The sequence below is a fragment of the Cervus canadensis genome, chromosome 19 (genome assembly GCF_019320065.1).
Source record: "Cervus canadensis isolate Bull #8, Minnesota chromosome 19, ASM1932006v1, whole genome shotgun sequence".
NCBI classification, from domain to species: domain Eukaryota; kingdom Metazoa; phylum Chordata; class Mammalia; order Artiodactyla; family Cervidae; genus Cervus; species Cervus canadensis.
In genome coordinates, this window is record NC_057404.1 from 30,462,455 (window position 1) to 30,490,004 (window position 27,550).

Genomic DNA, 27,550 nt, shown 5'->3' on the forward strand with positions numbered 1-27,550 from the left:
AATAAAGAGGGAGAATTTCTTTATATGCAGGAAAAAAAAATAACATGTGTTCACGTAAGTAGAAAAAAGAAAAAAAATCCATTCTAACACTGATACGTCTAATTTCTAACAAGTTGCTCTAAGAGTATTACTACTTTATTTATAACAAAGATCCAGTAGCACCTCCTTTGGATCATAGATGCTCAGCTTTAAATAGACCCAAATTATTCACTTCAGTGATTCTAACAAACTCTTTTTGAAAATTGCTTTCAGGTAAACTTCCCAACATTAATTATTATCGTATAATATCCTACTCTTCTATGTAACGAAGAGTAAGAGTAAGAGTAAAAAATGTTTTAGATGAAACAGAAAAAAGGATCATAGAAATTACTCTAAGGTAAGATTAGCTTATATTTTCTAATCACTTATGTATTTATGAGCTTTGGAGTGTGGCTTAGTGAGCTCATTGACTTTTTGCCAAGTAACTGTCTCTAGAGAGATCACAGGAGTTAGGACACAGACTCCAGAGCCAAAATTGTTGGACTGAAAGCACAGTTTTACTATTTGCATCCTGTTCAGTCTTTACATCTTAGATACCTCCTCTGCAGATTCTTAACACTATAATTGATGTTTAAAATATCTTAAAAGGTGACAATTTAGGATGCAATTAAGACTAATCATTAAACATTTATTTTTCAGGCAACAAAAAGTAGATATAAAGTGACTTAATACAGTCATTTTGGGAAGATTTGTTTTAGGAATGGAACTTGAACACTTGCTGAGGAATTTTTTTTTTTTTACTGTTACACTTCCTCAAATGAGTAGTTTTCTCTGGAGAAGAAACGGCAAAACAGAAGTTTTCTTTTATCAGCTCTTCTTTGGTTACGTAAAGAAAATGACTGGGTATTTCCTTTTTCATCCTCATCTCTGTTTCAAAGACGATTGAACATTGATACCAATCTGTGTTTCTGCTGCTTGTTTAAAAGAGAAACATCCTTTGCCACAGCACCCACTGTTATCTGGTTTTAAATGTCAAGTACACTTCAGTATAGAAAGAAAGAAACTGAGATAACATTCAAAGAGGAATATATTGGAGACAAAGATAGAGTCCAACAATCTTAAGTGTAAGTGTCTTCCAGATGGGTGTTAGGAAAAGATTCATCAACAGAAACCTGAAACATTTTGCAGCTTCTGACTTATCTAACCTTGTGATTTATAGCCACATTTTATGTGTATATGTGTATGATTATAGTGTTTGTCTATGTTCATGTCATACTGATGAATAATGGAAAGGTAATTCAGCTACTTTAAACTGAATCATTTAAATCAGTTGAGCCATGACACTCTGTCTTTATGTCACTCCTTTCAAGGTCTAGCCTCAGATTCTGTTACTGGCCTCAAGGATTTTTTGTTTGTTCCTTGCAACAGATATTTATACCTTGACAGTTCTATGATGTGTAATTATGTATAAATGATGCTATATGCTTTTCATTTACACAAATAATCTAGCCTGCTATTTATACCAAGTACAGTTGTTCCATTTCAGAGAGAAAAAAAAAATCAACTCATTTTGTCTTTCTTTCCATTCACAGTTAAGTTTGTTATTGTTTATGAAGAAACTGCATTTTTAGAATCAGCACCATTTGTACTGATCAAATCAGTACAATTTGATGATTGTACATTATGCTTTTACTGTCATAATGTTTCTTATTATAATATTTAACAAAAACTTGAATTAAATTCAAATACAGTTTTGACAGTTTTGAAATTTTAGAAAACTAAGTTTCATAAATCTTATTTCTTAGAATATTAATAGGTATTCTGCATGCTCAATAAATAATTATTGAATGGACAAATGAATGAATGTTTACAAAATAGTCTTAAATTTAGCAGGATTCTTTACTAGGATTGTTGCTGTTCAGTCACTAAGTCGTATCTAACTCTTCGTGACCCCATGGACTGCAGCTCTCCAAGCTTACCGGTCCTTCACTATCTCTCGGAGTTTGTTCATATTCATGTCCGTTAAGTCAGTGATGCTATCTAACCATGTTGTCCCCTGCCACCATCTTCTGCTTTTGCCTTCAGTTTCCCCAACATCAGAGTCTTTTCCAGTGAGTCGGCTCTTCACATCAGGTGGCCAAAGTATTAGAGCTTCAGCTTCAGCACCAGTCCTTCCATTGAATATTCAAGGTTGATTTCCTTTAGGATTGACTGGTTTGATCTCCTTGCTGTCCAAGGGACACTAAAGAGTCTTCTCCGGCACAGCAGCTCAAAAGCATCATTTCTTGGGCTCTCAGTCTCCTTTATGGTCCAACTCTCACAGCCATCCATGACTACTGGAAAAACCAGAGCTTTGACTGTGTGTACCTTAGTTGGCAAAGTGATGTCTCTACTTTTTAATATGTGGCTTCTCTGGTGACCCCAATAGTAAAGAATCTGCCTGCAACGCAGGAAACCTGGGTTGGAACCCTGCATCAGGATGATCCCCCGGAGAAAGGAATGGCTACCTACCCCAGTATTATTGCCTGGAGAAATCCATGGACAGAGGGGCCTGGTGGGCTGCAGTCCATGGGGTCACAAAGAGTCGGACACGACTGAGTGACTTCACTTTTACTTTTTCACTAGGTTTGTCATAGCTTTCATTTGAAGGAGCGAGTGTTTTAATTTCATGACTGCAGTCACCATCAGCAGTGATTTTGGATCCTAAGAATGTAAAATCTGCCACTGCTTCTACTTTTTCCCCTTCTATTTACCATGAAGTGATGGGACCGGATGCCATGATCTTAGTTTTTAAAATGTTGAGTTTTAAGCCAGCTTTTTCACTCTTCTCTTTCACCCTTATCAAGAGGCTTTTTAGTTCCTCTTTAAAGCGAAGTTACTCAGTCATGTCCGACTCTTTGTGACCCCATGGACTGTAGCCTGCCAGGCTCCTCCATCCATGGGATTTTTCAGACAAGAATACTGGAGTGGGTTGCCATTTAGAGAGGTATCATCTGCATATCTGAAGTTGTTGATACTAGAATTATTATTATTCAGTTATTATTACACTAATAGTAAACCAGTAGCTCCTAAATACTTGAACTTTTTTTGAACATATTTGATCCTTAATATTTTGCTAAAAATAAAGAGAAGTTATACTTTTTAATGCCCAGTTCCATACCTGTGCTTTGTATCACATGGGGCAATCTATTGCAGCACTGGGTTTGCAGGGCAGCTCTGTTCTATTTACTGTGTACTGAAGCTGTAATTGAAACTGACCACCAAGAGGCTGGACTGTGGCCTTGTAACACATACTGAAAGATAACTCAAAGTTCTCTTAACTGAATTATAATTCACAGTATATTAATCACAATACATGATATCATTGGCTGGGCTTCCTGGTTGTCTCTAGTGGTAAAGAACTTGCCCGCCATTGCAGTACACAAAAGAGATGTGGGTTTTATCCCTGGGTCAGGAAGATGCCCTGGAGAAGGGCATGGCAATCCATTCCAGTATTCTTGCTTGAAGAATCCTATGGGCCGAAGAGTTTGGCAGGCTACAGTCCATTAGGTTGCAGAATCAGACATGACTGAAGCAACTTAGCTCACACAGATGTAATATCATAATTTTTGCTATTCTGTATCTTAAAAGGTGATATAACAGAATGTAATTACAACTGGTAATCATAGAAAACAGTACTTATTTATCAATATCAGTTCATTAACCTTCAGGTACTTTCTACTTTTTTATCAATCTTACTTCAGACACAAAGTTGTAACTCTTCAATAGTCATGATTCCAAAAGCCACTTAACTTCTAGAATTAGGGTTTGGAGACAGCTTATTGGCTAGAACCTAATTATGTACTTTTCATTTAGTATGAATAATCTTCAAAATAAGTTAGAAACTACACATTGTTTTCTATGTTTTTAAAAATTGCAGTTTTCCTTATTCAGACATTGTATCTCTACAATATCTTTATGCTACATAAAGCAGTTCTCCACAAGAACAAGAATCACTTCTTAGGAGGACTTAGATTTAAACCCAGAAGCCATAAACATTCCTATTCCACTTTGTTCTTGTGCAACTATAGTTGACCTTTGAAAAACACAATTTGCACTATGCTGGTCCATTATAGTTCTTTTTTTTCAAAATATTGAGGAATCGGGTGGAGAGGGAGGTGGGAGGGGGGATCGGGATTGGGAATACATGTAAATCCATGGCTGATTCATATCAATGTATGACAAAACCCACTGGAAAAAAAAAAAAAACAAGTCAAAAAAAAATATATATATATATAGTTGGTCCTGCATATCCAGGATTCAGCCAACCCAAGATCGCAATACATTGTTGGTTGAATCCAGGGATGTGGAACTGATGAACTTGAAAGGCCAACTGTGGAATTTGAGCATACGTGGATTTTGATATTCACCCTCAGCCCTTGAACAAATCTCCTGCAGGTACTAAGGGAAAGTGGTACTTGATATCTGTCATACTCCAAACTTTGTTGTTTTGGTCGCTAAGTTGTGTCTGACTCTTTTGTGACCCTTTTTACTGTAGCCCACCAGGCTCCTCTGTCCATGGGATTTCCCAGGCAAGAATACTGGAATGAAGTTGCCATTTCCTTCTTCAGGGAATCTTTCTGACCCAGGGATCAAACCCAAGTCTCCTGTATTGGCAGACGGTTACTTTACCACTGAGCCACCAGGGAAGCCCATATTCAAACTCGTTTCTATTATTATTATTTCTGTCATCGCTGTTGTTTTAATTCTACTTGATATTTTTCTCTTCTTTCTCTATCTACCCTGAATGTACTGACCACTTTGAATAGTTCTGCTTAAGTAAGGCTCCACTCCAGAGATAAATATGAAAAGTGCTCCTTTGGGAATTTAATATGTAAACCTGTCATTTAGTATTAATAAGGTAGACTTCTTAGCACACAAGTTTAGTGTATGTGAAATTGTCATATGTTAATTTATTCAACAGTGACTTGGCGATATAAAGTTCACCAAGGGAGAGTCTCACCTTATTTGGTGTTATTTCTCCTTCTTTGGAACCAAAAGGAAGAGAATTTAGTGCAGTCTGAGGTAACTGCAAGGATTGGAGAGGAGATCCTGGGAGAGAAGGTGCACTAATACAGGCTTAAAGAATACATATAAATTAGCCGCATTATATCAAAATTCACATACATTCTGGGGAGGAGGAGAATTATGGGGAAAATAATGGCCAATGAGTGTGATAAGATATATGTAACCTATTCTGCACTACATGTTTTGTTTGTCTTGCAAAGCTAGCAAGACAAAAATATGACACGGTGGGCTGACGATAGACCCCTGGAATTCATTTATATAAAATAAGTCAGGTGATTTTTATGTATGTGTGAGTTTGTCAAGACATTTGGAAATCTTTGATTTTATGTAATATGAAAAATAAATTGAGTGTAAACCATCACAATGCCTTTTGTTGCCTCAAGAATGGAATCTGGGAAATTGCTTGATAAGTTTGATGTAGGCTTTACTAATCTTTCCTAAACTGATAAAGTTTTGTGTCTCTAAAGATTTACTCAAAGTCAAAATCTCCAACTCTTTTAGCTTTGAAAAGTGTTGGACTTTTACAGTTTCCTTACTGCTATGAATTATCCAGTAATATTAGGTATTGCCTTTATGTCAAGTTACAGCACAATAATTGATTTTCTGTTTGGAAAAACTACTTCCTAGGTTATACTTTCATAGCTAACACTTATTACACTTAGATTTCCGATCCTGAATGTTTTGAAAGGTAATGGGAATAGAAAATTCTTTTAAAACTATGTAATTGACTGTGGTTTGTATAACTTTTAGCATATCTTCAGTGCTATATATTACATTGTGGTTTTTATTTTAATAAACCCTTGGTGCTATATATGTAAAAAAAATGCATTTTATAATGCAAATTGAAGAAATTCTGAAGTTCTGTTTTTTTATAAATTTTCTTGTATGTTATGTCTATAAACCCTTTATATGTTCTCTTTGAGTGGTCATAAATTTTGCATACAGGTTCTTAAAATGATAACATCAAGTTTTAAGTATACCATATGATAATGAAATAGGATACATTTATGGTGGTAGTTTGGTTCTGAAAGATTAATCAAATTCTCTACATGATGTGGATCTGAAGCAAGACCTTGGTACTTTTGCAACTTATTATTCTGATATTTAAGGGAAAAGGGAAGGCAGAAAGTAGCATTGGGAAAAATTTATTTTCAAAAACACAATTTGCATCTCTAAAAACGATGCTTCGCATCTTATTAATTCTGTTATTCTATAAATATGAAACTTTTATTGTTGAAAATAAATCGATTTTAAAAAAAGAAAGGAGTTTCATAGTAAGGTAAGTCATTAGAACTTGAGTTTATGACTTTAGAAAGCATTATTGATTTAAGAGCAAATATAAAATAATAAATTACTCTGTGTACTCTTTCACTAAAGATACGTCCAATTAATTACAATATATAAAGTATACCTAATGTTTATATGTGGTTAGTCACTCAGTCCAGGCTCCTCTGTCCATGGAATTCTCCAGGCAAAAATACTGGTGTGGGTTGCCATGCCCTCCTTCAGGGGATCTTCTCAACCCAGAGATCAAACCCTGGTCTCCCTCATTGCAGGCAGTCTCTTTACCTGTTGAGTCACAAGGGAAGCCCAAGAATACTGGAGTGGGTAGCCTATCTGTTCTCCAAGAGATCTTCTGGACTCAGGAATTGAACCAGGATTTCCTACATTGCAGGTGGATTCTTTACCAGCTCAGCTACCAGGGAAGCCCATAGATAACTACAAAATATGTATCATAGATAACTATAAAGCATGCCTTGTGTCTAAAATAATACTTATAGAATACTGTCACCAATCAAGACATTAACCAGACTAAAATAATATAGCAAAACTCCCATTTTTAAATGAGTTTCATCTTTATAGATGAATTTGAAATAATTTAGTAACAATATTCTCCAGGGAATTAACAATTTTAAAAAGTTCTTTGATATCATATTAAGATAATTATTACTCAGAGATCAGATTTTATTTGACTTTAATTTGTTTTTCTTCTATAGTTCAACAGTTTCCAAATAAAATCACTTCCATGGAGTGGTGGATGAGGAGCTGGGAAATTTTTCCTGACCCCCAAAATAGAGAAATATAAAATAAAGAAAATGTTGAATATCGAAGTCTGTAAATATATCAGAGAATTGATGCCAACTCAATTGGAAAAGACTCTGATGCTGGAAAAATTGAAGGCAAAAGGAGAAGGGGGTGGCGAGGATGAGATGTTTGGATAGCATCACCAACTCAATGGACATTGGTTTGAGCAAACTCTGGGAGATAGTGAAAGACAAGGAAGCCTGGTATGCTATAGTCTACGTGGTTGCAAAGTATCAGATACAACTTAGCTACTAAACAACAAGGATATGATGAGTTGCCTGGAAGACTAGAGAAAAATATTCATATTAAAAAAAATTGGTTGATATCTGTTAAACAGAGGAAGATCAACCAGTTTATGAGATTTTCTAAGTTGAGAATCACTTTTTACAGTATCAGGGGACAATAAATAAAAAGTTGATCTTTATCTGTATAAAGTTTTTTTGACAATTCTGTGCCATCAACTTTTTGACAGCTTGAGTGCTCTGAGAAAGAAAGTCAGTTACACAATTAATTCAATCATAGCATAATTAAAATGTACAATATCTACAATTAAATGAACACTTATAAAGTCAAAAATATATACATGTGCACAAGCAGATTTTGGTATATATGTATGCATGTACATGGGATTTTAGACATTTTTTCCATATTTATTTATTTTTATTTTTGACTGTCTGGGTCTTCGTTGCTGCATGGGTGCCACTCTCTAGTTGTGGTATGCCGGCTTCTCATTGCAGTGGCTTCTCTTATTGCAGAGCGTGGGTTCTAGGGTACATGGGCTTAGTTGCATAGAAGCATGTGGAATCTTCTTGGACCCAGGGATCAAACCTGTGTCCCATGCATGATTCTTCATCACCAGAACACCAGGGAAGTCCTGCATGTGGGATTTTTTTAAATACTAATTTTTGAGTCACTCTTTGCTGAACCTCATTGCACTTTAATCTCTACATTCATTAATTCTGATTCTTTTTCTTACTGAAATAATCTTTAAACCAGATCTTAAGTGACAAATGAAAATAAAAGTAGAGAATGGGAGGGAGAAATGTGAATGACGTTAATAGCAGGCAGAAAAGTTACTGAACAAGGACAGTCAACTTAGTCGTTTCTTTTTAGGATTAAACAACTACTTTCAAAGTTTGTATGAACAGATTTGTAAGACCCAGAGGAATCGGGTGGAGAGGGAGGTGGGAGGGGGGATCGGGATTGGGAATACATGTAAATCCATGGCTGATTCATATCAATGTATGACAAAACCCACTGGAAAAAAAAATTAAAAAAAAAAAAGGTACCTACTTTCTTTGAAAATTTTAGAGAAGGAAATTCTAAATGTCCAGAGGAGTAGGGGTCCTTACTACTTAACCTTATTCCATAAAATTGTAAGCTAATATTTCACTGTTCCATCTTCAGTGAAAATAACTGAATAGATAAATACAAGAATATTTTAAATTTGAACCCTATTAAAAGATGATGCGGTATGAAGAAAAGAGCATTGGACCAGAAGTCAGGAGACTGAAATTCTACACCTTCTAGCTATGTGACACTTACAAAATTAATCTAGGTTTGAGCTCCCTAAATATTAAACAAGAATGTAAATAGATCTATAATGCTTTTTTAGCACTAAATTTGATTATTCTTTTGATTTTAGTATTGGATATGATTGTGCAAGGTTTTGTGGCTACATTATTAAACAAAAAAATATAAACAGTTTCTATTTCCTTTGAACACACTAGCCTCAAATATAGCCATTAAATCAATATTTGCACAATGAATTATGTTATCCTACTGTTATTTCTAGGTTTATGTTCTTATTGACATATTCTTTAGTAGTAATAATAGTTAGAATGCTTTCAGCTTCAAGAGAAAAACCTAATTCAAAGTTCATTAAACAGTCAAAGAAGGTTATTTTGTCGAACAAGAAATCTAAAGATAGTGAGTCTCCAGTGTTGATTAATTCAGAGAAATAATGACATCATATGAAGGTGGGTTTACTCAGTTTTTTTGTTCTTTGATTTCCCCGCAGCCAAGTTTCTTCCTATTTGCAGGGTACACCTATAGTTTCTAGCAATACATCAAGCCAAAACAACGGCGGTCTCCTTCCTATTTCTCTTTTAACCAGAGAGGAAACTTTTCTTTGAAGACTTCCACCGGACTTCCTGTCATTTCTTGGAGCTATATAGGAAAGCTAGCATCTGAACAAATTAGGCTACCCTGGTGGCTCAGATGGTAAAGAACCCACAAGGGCGAGAGACTCAGTTTCAGTCCCTGGGTTGGGAAGATCCCCTGAGAAAGAAGTGGCAACCCACTCCAGTATTCTTGCCTGGAGAATCGCATGGACAGAAGCGCCTAGCAGGCTACATACAGTCCATGGGGTCACAAACAGTCAGACACGACTAAAGTGACTGAGCCTACAGGGAGTTTTTATGTTTGCTTTTGTTTTAAAGAGGCAGGAAACTATAAGCAAGGTGAAAAGACAGCCCTCAGAATGGGAGAAAATAATAGCAAACGAAGCAACAGACAAAGGATTAATCTCAAAAATATACAAGCAACTCCTGCAGCTCAATTCCAGAAAAATAAATGACCCAATCAAAAAATGGGCCAAAGAACTAAACAGACATTTCTCCAAAGAAGACATACAGATGGCTAACAAACACATGAAAAGATGCTCAACATCACTCATTATCAGAGAAATGCAAATCAAAACCACAATGAGGTACCATTACACGCCAGTCAGGATGGCTGCTATCCAAAAGTCTATAAGCAATAAATGCTGGAGAGGGTGTGGAGAAAAGGGAACCCTCTTACACTGTTGGTGGGAATGCAAACTAGTACAGCCGCTATGGAGAACAGTGTGGAGATTTCTTAAAAACTGGAAATAGAACTGCCATATGACCCAGCAATCCCACTCCTGGGCATACACACTGAGGAAACCAGATCTGAAAGAGACACGTGCACCCCAATGTTCATCGCAGCACTGTTTATAATAGCCAGGACATGGAAGCAACCTAGATGCCCATCAGCAGATGAATGGATAAGGAAGCTGTGGTACATATACACCATGGAATATTACTCAGCCGTTAAAAAGAATTCATTTGAATCAGTCCTAATGAGATGGATGAAACTGGAGCCCATTATACAGAGTGAAGTAAGCCAGAAAGATAAAGACCATTACAGTATACTAACATATATATGGAATTTAGAAAGATATGGTAATGATAACCCTATTTGCAAAAGAGAAAAAGAGACAAAGATGTACAGAACAGACTTTTGGACTCTGTGGGAGAAAGTGAGGGTGGGATGTTTCGAGAGAACAGCATCGAAACGTATATTATCTAGGGTGAAACAGATCACCAGCCCAGGATGGATGTATGAGACAAGTGCTCAGGGCTGGTGCACTGGGAAGACCCAGAGGGATCGGGTAGAGAGGGAGGTGGGAGCGGGGATCGGGATGGGGAATACATGTAAATCCATGGCTGATTCATGTCAATGTATGACAGAACCACTACAATATTGTAAAGTAATTAGCCTCCAACTAATAAAAATAATTGAAAAATAAATAAAAAAAAATAAAGAGGCAGGAAGGAGGTATGAATGAATACGAGGCAGACAGCCAACGTCTGTTATGATAATTTTTCATTTCTCTGATAAGACTAAGCATTATGTCAACTATTTCTTTTACGACCTGAACATATTTATCATAGCTGCTTAAAATCCTTGTTTGCTAATTCCAACATATGGGTCACGTGTGTGTGTTCAGTTGCATCTGACTCTGCGATCCCATGGACAGTAACCTACTGTGCTCCTCTGTCCATGGAATTTTCCAAGCAAGAATACTGGAGCGGGTTTTCATTTCCTACTCCAGGGGGATCTTCCTGACCCAGGGACTGAACCTATGTCTCTTGAATCTCCTGCATTAGAAGGCAGATTTATCACTGTGCCACCTGGTAAGCCCAATATATGGTCATCTCAGATGATCAACAGACTGTTTTTCTGCTTCTTCGTATGTCTGTTCATTTGAATATTTGTCATACATTGTGAATGGTATAGTTTTGAGAGTATGCATTTTATTGTCTTCCTTTAGAGAAAGAAGAGTGTTCTAGCAGACAGTTAATTTATAAGTAGACCAGATTGATTTTTTTGAGGTTTTTTTTTTTTTTTTAAGTTTGAAACTCTCATTTCTCCCAGCACTATGAATATTCTATGTCATTGGCAAATGCTCTCCTATGTCTTCATAGGCACAAAAACTGCAACTTATGTTTTTAAGAGATTGCATCCAGGTTCAACACCCTGAAACCATCACAGTGGCAACTTGTATATTTATTGCTGTTTTAATTTTGCTCTTTGGTCCTTGGACATTTTTCTCTTTCCCTCCTGCACTATATGTTTAAGAATAAATGTGGTTATAGGAGCACGTCAAGGGTGTATATTGTCACCCTGCTTATTTAACTTATATGCAGAGTACATCATGAGAAACGCTGGGCTAGATGAAGCACAAGCTGGAATCAAGATTGTCGGGAGAAATATCAATAATCTCAGATATGCAGATGACACCACTCTTATGGATGGCAGAAAGTGAAGAGGAATTAAAAGTCTCTTGTTGAAAGTGAAAGAGGAGAGTGAAAAAGTTGGCTGAAAGCTCAACATTCAGAAAACTAAGATCATGGCATCTGGTCCCATCACTTCATGGGAAATAGATGGGGAAAGAGTGGAAACAGTGTCAGACTTTATTTTTTTGGACTCCAAAATCACTGCAGATGGTGATTGCAGCCATGAAATTAAAAGACGCTTACTCCTTGGAAGGAAAATTATGACCAACCTGGATAGCATATTTAAAAGCAGAGACATTACTTTGCCAACAAAAGTCTGTCTAGTCAAGGCTATGGTTTTTCCAGTGGTCATGTATGGATGTGAGAGTTGGACTATAAAGAAAGCTGAGCATCATAGAATTGATGCTTTTGAACTGTGGTGTTGGAGAAGACTCTTGAGAGTCCCTTGGACTGCAAGGAGATCCAAGCAGTCCATCCTAAAGGAGATCAGTCCTGGGTGTTCATTGGAAGGACTGATGCTGAAGCTGAAACTCCAATACTTCGGCCACCTCATGCAAAGAGTTGACTCATTGGAAAAGACCCTGATGCTGGGAGGGATTGGGGGCAGGAGGAGAAGGGGATGGCAGAGGATGAGATGGGTGGATGACATCACTGACTCGACGGACATGTGTTTGAGTAAACTCCAGGAGTTGGTGATGGACAGGGAGGCCTGGCGTGCTGCGATTCATGGAGTCACTGAGTCGGACATGACTGAGCAACTGAACTGAACTGAACTGATACTTTATCCAGTATTTCTCTGTATTCAGATAAGAGTAGAGTATAGGACAGTTTAGTCCAATGTGTTCCCAGAGGTCTCCTCAAATTAATTTTATTAACTACATCTGTGATAAGTGTGACAAAGGAAGGCATAGCATAGAAAAGAGGAACCTGTGTGTCTTTGAAATGGGGGTGGGGGGGAGTGGCGGGTACCAAATACAAAGATTTCCCTGAAGAAGTGATGTATTTTAAGGCGAGATATGAAGGTTGGTTAGCAACACTTTATCATACATATGCAAAGCTTCTGAGGCAGGATAGAGCTTGGCACATTTCAGGGCAAAAGCTTTATTATTTAAAACTTACAGACTGAGAAAAGCCCATACATCTCGATTTGACTTTATCTAAATGTTGCTTAATTTTCAATCATAAAGACTTAGTTGTCCTTTATAAGCAACAAGGCAAGTAAAAATATTACTGAGCAAATCTACCAAAGATTCATGAATTTCATGTAGAGAGGGTGATGTGTGCATGGATGTGCTCAGTGGAGATTATACTGTCTTTGTTTTCTGTTTGCAGTATTTAGGGGGATCAATGAATTACTGTATCAGGCCTCAGTATCTTACTCTTGTGTGTGTGTGTGAAGTTAGGGACTATCTTTTTTGATATAAAACACATTTCTTCAGTTTTCTGAAACAATAATAATTCAGAGTATTGGCAGACAGAGAGCTACATATGCCAAAGTGCGTGAATTGCATTATCTCATGAGCCTTACTAGTACAGGAATAGGAGAGCACCTGAACCTTGCTCTACCCTCTTGGTCTTATGGATTGTCTGTGCTAGCGGAAACTATGACTTTGTATTAGATACTTTTCTCCTTTTCTTATCAGTTACAGGGTGGATTCTTTTGAGGTAAATATTCCCAGAAATACATGGGTATTTTTGGCACAATCATAGTCTGTTGTTCAAAACCTTGGTTTTCAAAATATTTAATTATTGTAAACCCCAGGCACCGATAAATCAGAAATCCAGTGACTGTGGATGGCTCTGTTGGCCTGTGCAGCTGAGTAGCAGCCCTGCTTAATCGTCTATTTCACTAACAGCCTCCACCGAATGAAGGATGCTTTGATTACTGTGGTATTGCAGCTCGCTATTATTCATGTTGAAACAAAGCATTTCAAAATAAATCGATGTGCTTTTCATATGGGGAGGAATATTAGTTGTTATTTTTTTGCTATCAGTTACTAAGCAGTTAATAATCATGGTGAACCTCTCGAAGTCAGTGACAGAGTCCTCTTAATCTCTGAATCATCAATCACCCTTGCTCTGATAGACTCAATGTGGATGTCTTCTGTAATTGTGAAATGATACCATCATTCTCCCTCTTGTTGAAATTCAAGAAAGATCCAAACTTTTCAAGTATAAAACAAATGGCTACTTTTATCGTCTAAGTACACTTCTGCATATAGCCCATTCTTAACTAACTGAAATGGCAGTGATCTGTAGATATGTAAAGATTAATCTGTAATCCTCAGATCCTCAGTAATTTCCTGAAATTAGACACACAGACCTTTACGCAGATGTGATTTCTGAAAACTTTGGTTTCAGAAGCTTTGGTTTCTGAACGGTCTGATTTCAATCTTTATTGATGTTTACATACATGATTGAACACAGAGGTTCAAAGAAACAGCAATCTAATTAAAAGGAGTTATAAAACTGTTATTTTAATTATTATATTTTAATAGTGCTGGGGAATTTGGCACCATGGGTGGTGGTCCTGCCATACATAACAATTCACCTTCCAGAAAATTTTCTGTGCACAAATGAGAGTTACATACATAAATGATTACAAAGAATTATGTTTTGTTTATTAACTTTATTATTGTATTCATTTATTCAAATTCAATTATGCAGTTATTTACTGTGTCAGCCTAATATGAGTCGGACACCAGGTGAGTTCACAACTTAAAACCTGATAAATCTTTGAAAATTCTTTGATAACTAAAATAGTATTATACACACTATAAATTCTCATTTTTATATTTTATTTTATTCTTATTGTTCTAAGACACTAAAATAAAATTTTTAAAAAGCTAAGAATGATTGTATATTTCACTCCAAGTTGTATGTAATTAAAATGAATCAGTCATATCAGGTAAAATTTATTTTAAAAATGAAAATGTAAGTGATTCTTTGTAGTTACAGGTATTTTTTTTTTTCAGTTTTTCTTTTTGTTCATTTACTTGTTTGTTTTTCACATGAGATGTGGAATTTTTAGTGACTTAGAGCTCGAGTACGCTGCTTGCATTCACATCTCAGCTCTGCCCCTTGTTTGCTGTGTTGCCGTCAGCATGTACCTTAATATGAGCCTCTCTGAGACTCAGATCCCTCAACTGTGAGGTAAGAATTATAATACCTCAAAAGAGTTGTATGAGTACTAGACGGTTTGAAAGTGAAAGTGAAAATGAAGTCGCTCAGTCGTGTCCGGCTCTTTGCGACCCCACGGACTGACCGTAGCCTACCAGGCTCCTCCGTCCATGGGATTTTCCAGGCAAGAATACTGGACTAGGTTTCCATTTCCTTCTCCAGGAGATCTTCCCGACCCAGGGATTGAACCTGTGTCTCCCACATTGTAGGCAGACGCTTTACCGTCTGAGCCACGAGGGAAGTCTAAACTAAATGGTTTAGCATATATGTAATTCTGTGTGTGTGTGTGTATATATATATATATATATATTATATGTGTGTGTGTATAATATATATATATATATATATTAGGACTTCCCCGGTGACTAATAAGAAAAGCCTTATATATACATTATGTGGCTAGTAGGAAAAAAATCTTGTCCTGCTTATGTAGTTAGGTTGATTCACCTCAGGTCAACTTTTTTTTTGGGTGCAATCTGCAGTATTGTGGGATCTGAGTTTTCCCAGACCTGGGGTCAAACTCATGCCCCCTGTATTGGAAGCTGGGAGTCTTAACCACTGAACTGCCAGGGAAGTCTCTCAAGTGAACTTCTTAATAGCTATTTAAATTTGAAAAATTCTCTGGGCCTGTTTACTCACATGAAAAATGAAGATACTATGTTTACCTCTTGGTCTTGTTCAGCATTTGAATAAATTAACACACATGAAGTGGTTTGCACAGTATTTGGCCCACAGTCAATCCTCAAAAAATGTTAGCTATGACTACTTATTATTTCATTATAAACATGAAGAGGGGATAGTAATTAATATCTTACCATTTGAAATGACAGTTATGATTAATGAATATACCTGTGAAGACAGGTAAACAATTTTGTGATCCAAAAATGTGTTTTCTTTACTGATTATCCAATGCTTTACAAATTGAATAATCATATTTGGATAAAATTAACCAATGCATTCTGTTTTATTTGCACCTTTACCTGATCTTGGTGGCAAGCTCCAAGACAGCTCTGTTCTTTTCACTTTAGGTTGCCGAGTGACCTTGTCATTTACTTCAGAGAATAATATACATAAAAGCTATTGAAACTGAGCAAAAGTCCTAAACTATTGTTTCATAAATTTCCTGAGCTATGAGATTAATTATCATTATTGTGTAGGTTCCTTGGTTCTAATGAATGGAAATAAATTTAGACAAACTCATTAAAAATGACCATTTTCATAAACTCCTTTTATAATATTTTTATATCTGCCTCATAAGCACATGTGAAAAACTGTTAATCTTTTCTTTATACACACCTTTAATTAAAGTGTGTGAAAGTATTTTTGAAATGCATAGTTTTAAAATAATTGTTGATTAGCAAGTAGAACAAAATAGTTTTCCACATATTGCTGTACTAAATAATGATTATTTGATAAGCATGCTCATTACATATGGAGTTATACACCTTACATTTACTTCACTATTTTCACATAAGCTCTTATGCATACTAGTCTTTCTTAATCCACAAAATGGCTTAATACACAGTTGATTGATTTAGTAATTTAAAACAATAACTACCAAAGGTATTTTATCCCAATTTTTGCTTTCTTAATGTTTTCTTTCCAGGTAATTTTTAAATGTATTTTCAGACAACCCCTACATGAAATTTCTCTTTCAGTGATTTCTTTTGGCTTTCAATATTTTTGAAAGGGTTAACTAACTGTAAACATATTGCTATTGTGTGTAAATTGAATTTCAGTTGGAGAAAAAAAAAAGCACATTTTGAAAGTGATTCTCATTTAATCTTACTACTGCTACATATAAAATTAAACCATTTAATAATTTTGACAAAAGGTTTTAGAATTTTCAGACTAATATGAGGAAACAATGAGAGTCACAAAGAAGTTTTTTCCAGCTCACTCCTAACATTGATCAGCAGGTTGGTAAATACTGCTCTGAATATGCTACATAATAATTTTTGTTCTTTTTTTTTTTTTTTTCCTGTTAGGAACCTTTCCCTGAAATTAGCGAAAGATGTTGATCAGGAAGCCAGGTGTTCACATATCAGGGGAGTGCCTAGCAGTCCATCTGCAGATTGGCCCCTGCCAAGTGTTGAAGAAAATGGAGGCATAGATTCTCTGCCATTCAGACTGATGTTACAGGACTGCACAGCCGTCAAGACATTATTATTAAAGATGAAGAGAGTTCTTCAAGAGGTAATGATCTGCTGTAAGATTAATGTTTTACTGCTGGTAGATAGTGAAGTCTATAGACCTGGTTAGTCTCTTTTCTATCAATAATTAACTGCATAACGCTGGGCAGGGGTCAGCTATTCCCTTGGAACTTAGCCTTTCTCATATGTCAAATGAAGTGTTTGTAGTTCGGTTTTATACGGTACTCTTCAACTCAAAGATTCTAAGATTCTGCGGAGAAACTGAAAAGAGAATAAACTGATACCTAGTCTTGGGAAGGTTGGATAAAGAAAAATGGGCATCAGCTATTGTTATGTTTATATATTATTAAAAGCTGTTTAGAGACCTTTCAACAGGATTTCACTTTGATATCGAGATGTTATATGACACCATAAAACTGGTTTGGTCATTTTTTTCAAATAACAATTAATCTAGTAAAATCAGTCTGAATGTTTGACTGATTTTGCCTATTGAATATAGCTGCCCTCTTGCAGGCTATGCTCAATTAGATAATGAACTAGTTAGTGAAATACTCGGGGAAGTCTTTCATCTTTACATCCAAGAATCAACCACTGTTTAGGATTCAAGTTTGTTATGGTTTTATTTTTATAATTGCAAGTTATTTTCTTTAGAGAATTTCTATAAAAGTGTACACAATATTAAGTCAAAGATGTGAAATGAAAGGACCAAAATTTTAAATAACTTTCCTCTAGTCAGTCTGAATTCAGAACAACAGTCTGGGATATCTGACTCCCAATGTGACTTTTTATTATATCCTATTATTATTTAATTTATTTCTCATTATTTATAAAGGATATTAATAAATAGTGTGAGAACAGAGAAATGTAACTGTTTAGTATGACTGGCATTATGGCTCCTTACAATGATGACCACTTGCACTTCCTTTTCTAACAATGACAATAATAATAACACTAGCAGCTACCACTAGAGGCCAGAATTGAATCAAGGAAAGGAAAAAACTTAACAAATGATTGTTACAGACTACAGGGGACATCCAGTCATGTATTCATATTAGCTATTAAAGTAAAAACTGGAAGAAATCTCTGCATTCTGTACCAGCTTATACCACCAGGGTAGTCTTTGTGTCTGGAATCTGTGCAGTTGTGCTTAGAAGTGGTGTGTTAAGCAGTTAAGCACAGACATTAAAAAAGTTAAATTATATATATTTAAAATGAAAAAAATTGTATTTTTAAAAGGTAATTAGTACTCAAAGCTCTACATTTCCTACTAACTTTACTATATTTTCCGTTTAATTATACTTGTGAGCTTATTTACATATTTACATCTATTGAATCTTTATGTGGAAATAGTTTATAATAGTGCCGTACATATTTCCCAATTGTAGATTTATCTAAGTCACTTTGGTAGCTTGAAATCAGCCATAGGGGAGTCTTATGCTACAGAAATTGGCATACACTACAAGGTAGGGCTTTTTAATTTGTGTGTGTGTGTCTGTGTGTGTGTTCAGTTGCTCGGTCGTTTCCAACTCTTTGCAAACCCATAGACTCCTCTGTCCATGGAATTTTCCAGGCAAGAATACTGTAGTGGGTTTCCATTTCCTTCTCCAAGGGATCTTTCCCACTCAGGGATCGAACTTGTGTCTCCTGCTTCTCCTGCATTGAAGGCAGATGCTTTACCTCTGTGCCACCTGGGAAGCCCTAAATTTTGATGAGCTGCTGTTAAATATTTACCAGCACACCACTATATGTATGACTATATAGTTTCTATATTGACAGCGTAAGTGTTTTTCTGCTCTACTCCAGGCTCCCTGACCATTTGCTTGACGTATAGTCTGAACCTCTTTGAACAAGGCAAACTTAGTAACTGCTGTTATACTAAAAGATATTAATCTCAAAGTCTGTAACCTTCAAGTATTCAGTTTTCAACCTCTCTGGTCTGGATTTTAATTTTAAAAAATCAATACAAGTGAAAGGGAAGTAAAAAAACAACTTGACAGGAAGAGTCAAGGGGCTTTCTTAGGGTACTTAATTTTATAATTTAAAAATATGCAGTGATATTCACTATAAAGTCAATATTCAGAGTATAATGAGATTGTTTTCTTTACTTCTGTTTTTCTTTATAAAAGAATATTTGAAAAAACTGAGGAGAATTGATTTTTAAAATTGCTATAAAAGTAAAATGAGCAATAATTATATCTGTTTATTAAACCTATTCAGAAATGAGGGAGTCTTACTCTTTATGGTCAGCAAGAAAAGCAATATTATTGTATGATTAGCATTGACATCTGTTCTAGTAAAAAGATATTCATAATAGATGTCTTGAAAGAAGACTGAAATATTCTCTAAGCCAGGAATTTTTAAATGGTAATTTACATTTCATTGAATTTAAGTTTAATTCCAACTAATCATTTTAGATTAATAATACCTTTTTACTATAGACAAGTAGTTTATTTCTATTGACCTATTTGTATGATGCTTACTCATCCATGTATACAGATAATTTTTAACTGAAGAAGATCCCAATTATTTTAAGATAAAAAAGTCATTAGTGAGTTTAGTATATTATACTAGAAACCTCTCCTATTTGATATTTTTCTTAATGCTGCTCTGTTGACATCTTAGATTTTAATTCTGAGATAGGTCAAATGTGCATCATCTGACATTTGACTCACACTACCTATTTAACTCCCTCCTTTGGACATCATTTGCTATTACAACCCCGAACATCAGTGCCTTCATTTAAAATGGAATAAAAGAAAAAAAGACTCACTTTGGACCCTAAGAAATTCTATTTTTTTTTAAGTATTAATGATTTTTTTAAAAGTTTCTCTCTTATAACAAGGAAGAACCGTATAATTTTTTTCTTCCTTTTTTGGTTATATTTTTTTCACATAATCCCATTACTTGTAATAAAAGAAAATATTTAATACAGTTATCTACAGAAATAGTTTTTGTTCTGATGTTTCCTTTCAGTTTGGGCTTCCCTCTTGGCTAAGACAATAAAGAATCCACCTGCAGTGTGGGAGACCTGGGTTGGATCCTGGCTCTGGAAGATTCCCTGGAGAAGGGCATGGCAAAGGACTCCAGTATTGTTGCCTGGATAATTCCATTGACAGAGGAGCTTGGCGGTCTACAGCCCATGGGATCACAAAGAGTCCAACGCAACTGAGCGACTGACACTTTCATTTTCACACTTTGCGTTTACTCTGTTCTGTTTTTGTTATTCTCTTATTGTAAAATTTATTTGTGCTGTTTGGTTACTGGCCAAGAAAACTAATTGGAAGGGATTTTAGGTGCAATGTGTAGTTTCTAGTAAGGTAACAGTTGGTAAGAATGTTTATGGGGCTTCCCTGGCTGTTTAGTGGTGAAGATGCTGCGCTTTCACTGCAGGTTCTACGGGATCAAAACCTGTCAGAGAACTAAGATCCAACATTCCACGCAGCCAAAAATAAGTAAATAAACAAAGCAAGAATGATTATCCAAAAAATAAAAAAGAAGAATGATTATCCAAGGATGTTTGCAATGCCCCTCCACCCAACACCATGGGCTTTTTAATTTAACAAATAAGTATTGGGAATGTGCTTAGCAAATTTCCTGAATCATATAGGACATTTCTTTAAAGTTAGATGAGTGTTAAACAAATTAAAAAAAATGATCAGACAAATCTAACAGTAAGATTAAATTAGTGAAAATCAGGGAAGTATTTGTTTGAAAATCAGTGTAATTTACAAGCTTGTTTGGTTGACATGAACATTTGGGTTTGCCAATGAAGAGCTCTTTCCTATTTTCCCTTTTTTTTCTCAATTATCTAGTAAATTGAACTAATTTATTATCTTTTAGAGACAATAATGGGAAACTTTCAAGGATAATTTTAAGTATGGACTTCTTATATTTTGTGTGTTTTAAATATGATATATAAATATGTAACATAATTTGGAGTGTTTTGAACTTCACCATAAATCATTGTTCAGTGGGAAATTTTTAAAGAGTTTTTTGTTTTAGCACATTTTGTTGAAATGATTTCAAAGGTTACAACAGCAATTTTGTAAACTGACATTTTTCTATCAGAAAATCCCACAGCAAATGAAAAGCCTATAGAATAGGAACTGTGACAATGGATAATTAAAAAGGAGAAAGTCACTGTGGAGAATCATAAACTTTTAGAGTGAATTTTCAGAGAAAATTCACTGAAAGCAAGCAATTACCCATGTAAATCTAGGTGACAACCTAATAATTAGACTGCTTTTTATCTTTTGAAAATAAAATTACAAGTTTCTGCTACCTGCTTTATTTTTATTTATTTTACTTAAACAAAAATTTGTTTAAGATGTAAACTGGAAAAAAAGCTAGACCATGAAAACTACAAATGCAAGAAAACTAGAGTGACAGTACCCATGTCAGGCAGATATAAAGATATCAGTAGAATCAGTGCTGTATTTCATAATGATAAGAAGTCATTTCATCAGGAAGACGTGACAGTCATACCCGTGGATGTTCTATTTATGTAACTTGTAAATATGTGTTGCAAAATCTGACAGAACTAAATGAAGAACTAGGCAAGTTCACAATCATAGTTGAAGATTATAGCTCTCTTTTCTCAAAAATTGATAAAACAACCAAAAATCAGAGTTTCAGAAGATTGAACATTTTTAATCTTTTAATAATGGTTAACTGAATTGTGTATATCAGAATTATACCAGTTTTTCAGTATATGTGGAACACCACCAAGATAGTATATGCTGAATCAGAAATATCTCAATAAATTTCAGAGGTAGACATCTATCTATGCAATATAATTTGGAGAACAGTGGAATTAAAGTAAGAATTAAATTAAAGTAAGAATTAAATTAACTAGAAAAACAGCAAATATTTGGATATCAAACAGCAAACTTTTGTATACCCCATAGATCAATTAAAGATCAGGAAGATTTTAAAATGTTACAAATGAGATGATAATAATAATATGATAAATCAAAATTTGTGGGACATAGTTGAAATATGCTTGGAGAGAAATTTAGAACTTTAAAAATTTCTTTTAAAGCATTAAAGTGCCATAATTAATTATCTAATTTTCTCTTTAAGTATCTAGGGAGAAAAACAGTAAATTAATCTCTAAGGAAGTAATAGAAATAAATATGAAAATCAAAATTCATGGAATTGAAAACAGACAAATAATATAAAATTTGCATAGTAATCAGATTGGTTTTTTGAGATGTTTAAAAAAATGCCCTAGAAGAAAAAAAATTAAACAAGTAATATAAATTACTAATAGCAGCAAAAAATTTAAGGAGGAAAGGGAATGGCTACCCGCTCAGTGCTCTTGCCTGGAGAATTCCATGAACAGAGGAACTTAGAGGTCTACAGTCCACGGGGATTACAAACAGCAAACATCACTGAGTGCCTAACACACACACACACACACACACACACACACAATCACTACAAATCTTATGGGATTTAAAAGGATAATAAGGGATTCTTATAAACAGTAATATGGCAATAAGTGGGCTTCATTTGTGGCTCAGCTGGTAAAGAATCTGCCTGCAATGCAGGAGACCTGGGTTTGATCCCTGGGTTGGGAAGATCCCTTGGAGAAGGGAAAGGCTACCCACTCCAACATTCTGGCCTGGAGAATACCATGGACTGTATAGTCCATTGGATCACAAAGAATCAGACATGATTGAGTGACTTTCACTTTCACTATGGGGTGAAGATCACAAATCCCTTGTCAAATACAACTTTCCATAATGACCAAGAATAAACTAAAAATCAGGATTGTCCAATTTCCATTAAAGGGATGTATTTTATTATTATTAAAAAAAAAACCCATAAAATCTAAGTCCAGGAGATTTCACTGGTGCATTCTGTCAAATATTTAAGAAAGACGTAAGACTAATATGCAAAAAAGTTAAGGAAATAGAGAAACAGAATATTCTACTCAGCTGTTCGATGTGGCACACATAAGACTATTTATAATAATCTTGCAAAATCTTTATAGGTAAAAGGAAATCACAGAAAAAAATTCTCATATATGTATGTATATATATGTATATATATATGTGTGTGTATATATATAGAGAGAGAGATGTGAAAGTCTTTTAAAAGTTATTATACAAAATTAGGCAATGTAAAAATATATGTATGACCTAATTTGTTCTGTTTCAAGAGCACAAAATTTGTTTAGCATTCAATAACCAGTGTGATTGGCTATATTAATAAGCTAAAAAAAGGAAAATATGTGATCATATTAATAAATAAAGAAAACACATTTCAAAAGATTGAATATCGGTCTATTGTTAAAAAAAAGAAAAACTCAACACACTAGTAGTAAAAGGGAACTTCTATTCTTACAGCTAATATCCATACTTAATGAGGCAAAACTGAAGCTTCTAGCTAATACTATTAGCAAAGGAAGAATCTCCACTCTCTCTCCTTTTAATGAGCATTGTGCCAGATGTTCTAAATAGAAATAGGCAAGAAAAGGCATTAAAAAAACCCTAAATATTAGGAAGAAAAGATAAAACTACCTCTGTAAGGAGATACATGATTGTTTATATAGATATCCCTAAGGAATTTATGAAAAAGTTAATAATAAACCTAGTAAGAATAATAAGTTCATCAACAAGTTAAAGAATACAAAGATAAAAGGTTATAATAATATTATCATTGTTCCATAGCAAATTGTCTAGTGGACTAAAAGATACATTTGCTGTCTCATATTTTTTGTGGTCAGTAATTTGAGAGCTGTGTGTATACTGCTCCTGACTGGAGACCTTTCATGAGGTTATAATTGAGATGTCAGCTATGACTGCAGTCATGTAAGTGTGACTTATTTGCAGGTTAATGTAATGTGGCAGGAAGGTTTGGGCTTCCCAGATGGTGCTAGTTGTAAAGACCTCCCTGACAACATAGGAGACCTAAGGGACGTGGGTTCAATCAATCCCTGGGTCAGGAAGATCCCCTGGAGTAGGAAATAAAACCCACTCCAGTATTCTTGCCTGGAGAGTCTCATGGATAGAGGAGCCTTGCGGGCTGCAGTCTGTGGGTTCTCATGGAGTCGGAAACAAGTGAAGCTACTCAGCATGGCAGGAAGGTTCAGTTTTTCACTACTGGTGGCCAGAACCTGACTCCCTTACCATGTCGGCCGCTTCATTGAATGACATGGCAGCTGCTTTACACCAGAGTATGCAGTCCAAGAGAGAGAGAATAAGACAAAATAAATATCTTTATAACCTAATCTCAGAAGAAACATGCCATCACTTTTGTAAAATGTATTGGTTACGCGAGGGCTTCCCAGTGGTGTAGTAGTAAAAAAATCCACCTGCCAATGTAGGAGACACAGAAGACCCAGGTCTGATCCCCCGGTCAGGAAGATCCCCTGGAGGAGGAAATGGCAACCCACTCCAGTATTCTTGCCTGGAAAATGTAAGAGGAGCCTGGTGGGCCACAGTCCCTGAGATTGCAAAGAGTCATACATGACTGTGTACACACACACACACATTGACTAGAAAGACCGACCTTGATTCAGTGCGGGAGGGCACTTTACAAAGGTCTGGATACCAGGAAGTAAGGAACATTGTTACTGTTCTCATCCAAACTAGTAATACCATAATCCACCTTTTCGCTTTCAATGATCCATTTCTCAGAGTTTGTACTCAAAGTATAATATAGTCCTTACCCCCTCCAAAGGCCACCCAAAGTATCATTCTATTACAGCATAAATTCAAAATACAGAATCTCATTATGTAAAACTTGTGCAGTTGTAGATAAGCCTTAAGTACAACAACCAGAGTACAGTTCTCCATTTGAAGATCTATGAACTAATGCATAAGCTAGTAGTTCCTTGATTAGGATTAAAAACCCGGAAAAAATTCTCCATGGTTTTAGTTCCATCCTCTGTACTCTTGATTCTACCCTTCAGGTCATCTTTCTTTTATTATAATGTTAGCACATGCTTGCAGCTGAATAGTTTTCTCATCCTTATTTGTGTTTGTGTACATTGGTATCCAAAGGCCTCTTATAATTTTGTACTGTTTCTGTCCCTTTAAATCCAAACTGCACAGTGTTTCTGTGAATATAACTCTTAAATTCTTTATAGATCTCTTGTGAACTTTATTAGGGATTCACTCCATTAGACAAAAACCATACCCATAAATCTCTTCAAGATAAGCGCTTCTTTAACTTGAAATAGCTTATGGACAACCCCTTAAGTTTTAAAATTTCTAATTGTTAAGTTGAGAGCATCTGTGAGACATACTAAAGGTATCCCAAAAAGTACCTTTTGTCTGACTGAACTAGGTTCTCTGCAGCGCTATTTTTCACCTTTCAGAATAGCTCTGCATCTAGCAAATAAATTTGTAAAGTAATAAAATATGTTTACGTCTGGATTGGTATAGTTTGTTGCATGAACTTACATTTTTATCAAAGTTTATCAAATTGTACACTTAATATGACAACACATTGAATGTCATCATACTGATTGCAACACAGCCAATGCTTCCATTTTGTGGAATTTCTCTTCTTCCCTTGGAAGACCTGTAAGTGAACCATGCCCATGCCCATTTATTATATAGACTAAGTTAGGGCCCTATTGTCAATTCTTACCAAATGTTATTAGAGTTCATTTTTTTCTCAATTTTATAATAACATAAGTAAAAAATCAACAACAACAGAAAAACAGTGTAACCCTGTTTTCATATAAGGCCATAGATCAGGGAGTATACTTTCCTTGTATACTCTCTGAAGAAGCCTTTAGTTTAGATAAGAGCATAAGTTAGATTCACTAAGAATAAATAGGTTTCTAAAAAAGAATGCTCTACCTACATGAGGCTTACCTCTTTATGAGACTATAAACTTGGTTTGAAAAATAGATAAGGGGAGGGAAGCATATTTCCATGACTCTTTTGCTATTTAAGCAACATTAACTTTCAACAGTCCTCTGGGAGAAATTAGAGAAGATACAGAAAAATTCTTTCCTAATTTCTAGCCTCGTTTCACCCACAAAGTCCCACTGAAGAAGGGTATATTAGAATGGTAAAAATTACAGTTGTTTAAAATCATTGAGATGGGATTCTCATTTCTACTGCTTAATAGCTACTGCAAGTTAAGGTTTTTGAGTCTCCATTCTGTTATATGCAGCATTACCAACAATTTTATAGGGTTATTTGGACAATTAAACAGTAAAATGTATATAATAAGTTATCACAGTGAAGTGTGCAGTAAATACCCTTGAACATGAGCTACTAAAATGATCTCATTCATTTGTATGATTAATACTATGGCAACATGGTAGAATGTATTTGAGATTTCTTAAACTTGTAAATATACTAGTAAATGTTTTTAGTAGGAAAATATGTTGTATTTATTGAATGATAATTCAGTACTAATAATTGTTAATAAAGGCTATACTAGCTGAAGCAGAGTAGAAGTATCATTGCCATTTATGTTTTTCTGGCATTCAGTTGTGCTAACATATTTGACCTTTCATTCCTTGTCTAAAGAACTACTACATGTTAATTGAATTTCCTGTTTCTTCAGTATGTAAGAAAAGTTTTTCCAAGAGAGAAATAATGATGGACAGACCATGGTAGTAACAGTTGAGGCAGAGAGAAGGGAAAAGATGTATGATGTGTTTTGGAAGTAATGTCAACAGCCATTGTTATGAGTTGCAATTGAAGAAGCAAGAAAGAAAAGAGAAAAAGCAAGGGTAACTGAGAGTTGACCTTTGAGTACTGTGCAGACATTATTGCTCTTTTCTGAGAGTGGGAAGATTAGGATAGGGATAATCTGTGTGAGACACAAAGGAAATTAGAGTTTTGCTTTGGCCAGTTGAAGTTGAGATGCTTACTTAGACATGCAAGTGTTAGGTATCAAACAGAAATTTGAATTAATGTGTCTGTATGACTCAGATGGTAAAGGATCCACCTGCAATGCAGGAGACCTGGGTTTGATTCCTGGGTTGGGAAGATCTCCTGGAGGAGGGCATGGCAACCCAGTCCAGTATTCTTGCCTGGAGAATCCCATGAACAGAGGAGCCTGGCAGGCTACAGTTCATGCAGTCGCAAAGAATCAGACACAACTGAGAGACTAAGCACAAACCCAGAAAGATCAGGGCTAAAAATAAAGAGTGTGTATTCTTGATAATATAGATTCTATTAAAAGCTATGGAAGAGAGAATTTGTACCTAAAACCAGAATGGGATGCTCCAAAAGGATCAGGAGAGAAAAAAAAAATCAATATCCAATGAAATGGAAAGAAATGCCAAGAGTGTAATATCAAGAAGCTAAGGGAAAACGTTGCTTTTAAGATAGCCAACTTGAGGAATGATACTGAGAAGTAAATATGATAAGAAAAGATAAACAGTGGATTTGTCAATCCAGTGATTAATTCCAAACGCATATTACCCAGGCTTTATAAACTTCAAATATGCAAAGCAACTTATTCAGTTAATTTGTAAAGCAGAATTCTAAAATAGAAATATTAACTTTTGCAGCTTGTTCTCAGTTATTAAATTATTGGTTTATTTCTTTGCAAGTCATTGGT

The 27,550-nt window shown here is 35.2% G+C and overlaps 1 protein-coding gene across 5 annotated transcripts in view; it reads left to right on the forward strand.

Moving 5' to 3' along the window:
• CCSER1 (coiled-coil serine rich protein 1) overlaps window positions 1-27,550 on the forward strand; it is a 1,404,567-nt gene that overhangs the window by 512,958 nt on the left and 864,059 nt on the right. For all 5 annotated transcript variants that reach the window (XM_043438592.1, XM_043438589.1, XM_043438594.1 and 2 more), the window contains one exon: window positions 16,844-17,051. In XM_043438592.1, coding sequence (XP_043294527.1) covers window positions 16,844-17,051 — 208 coding nt within the window. The remainder of the gene's footprint in view (window positions 1-16,843; window positions 17,052-27,550) is intronic.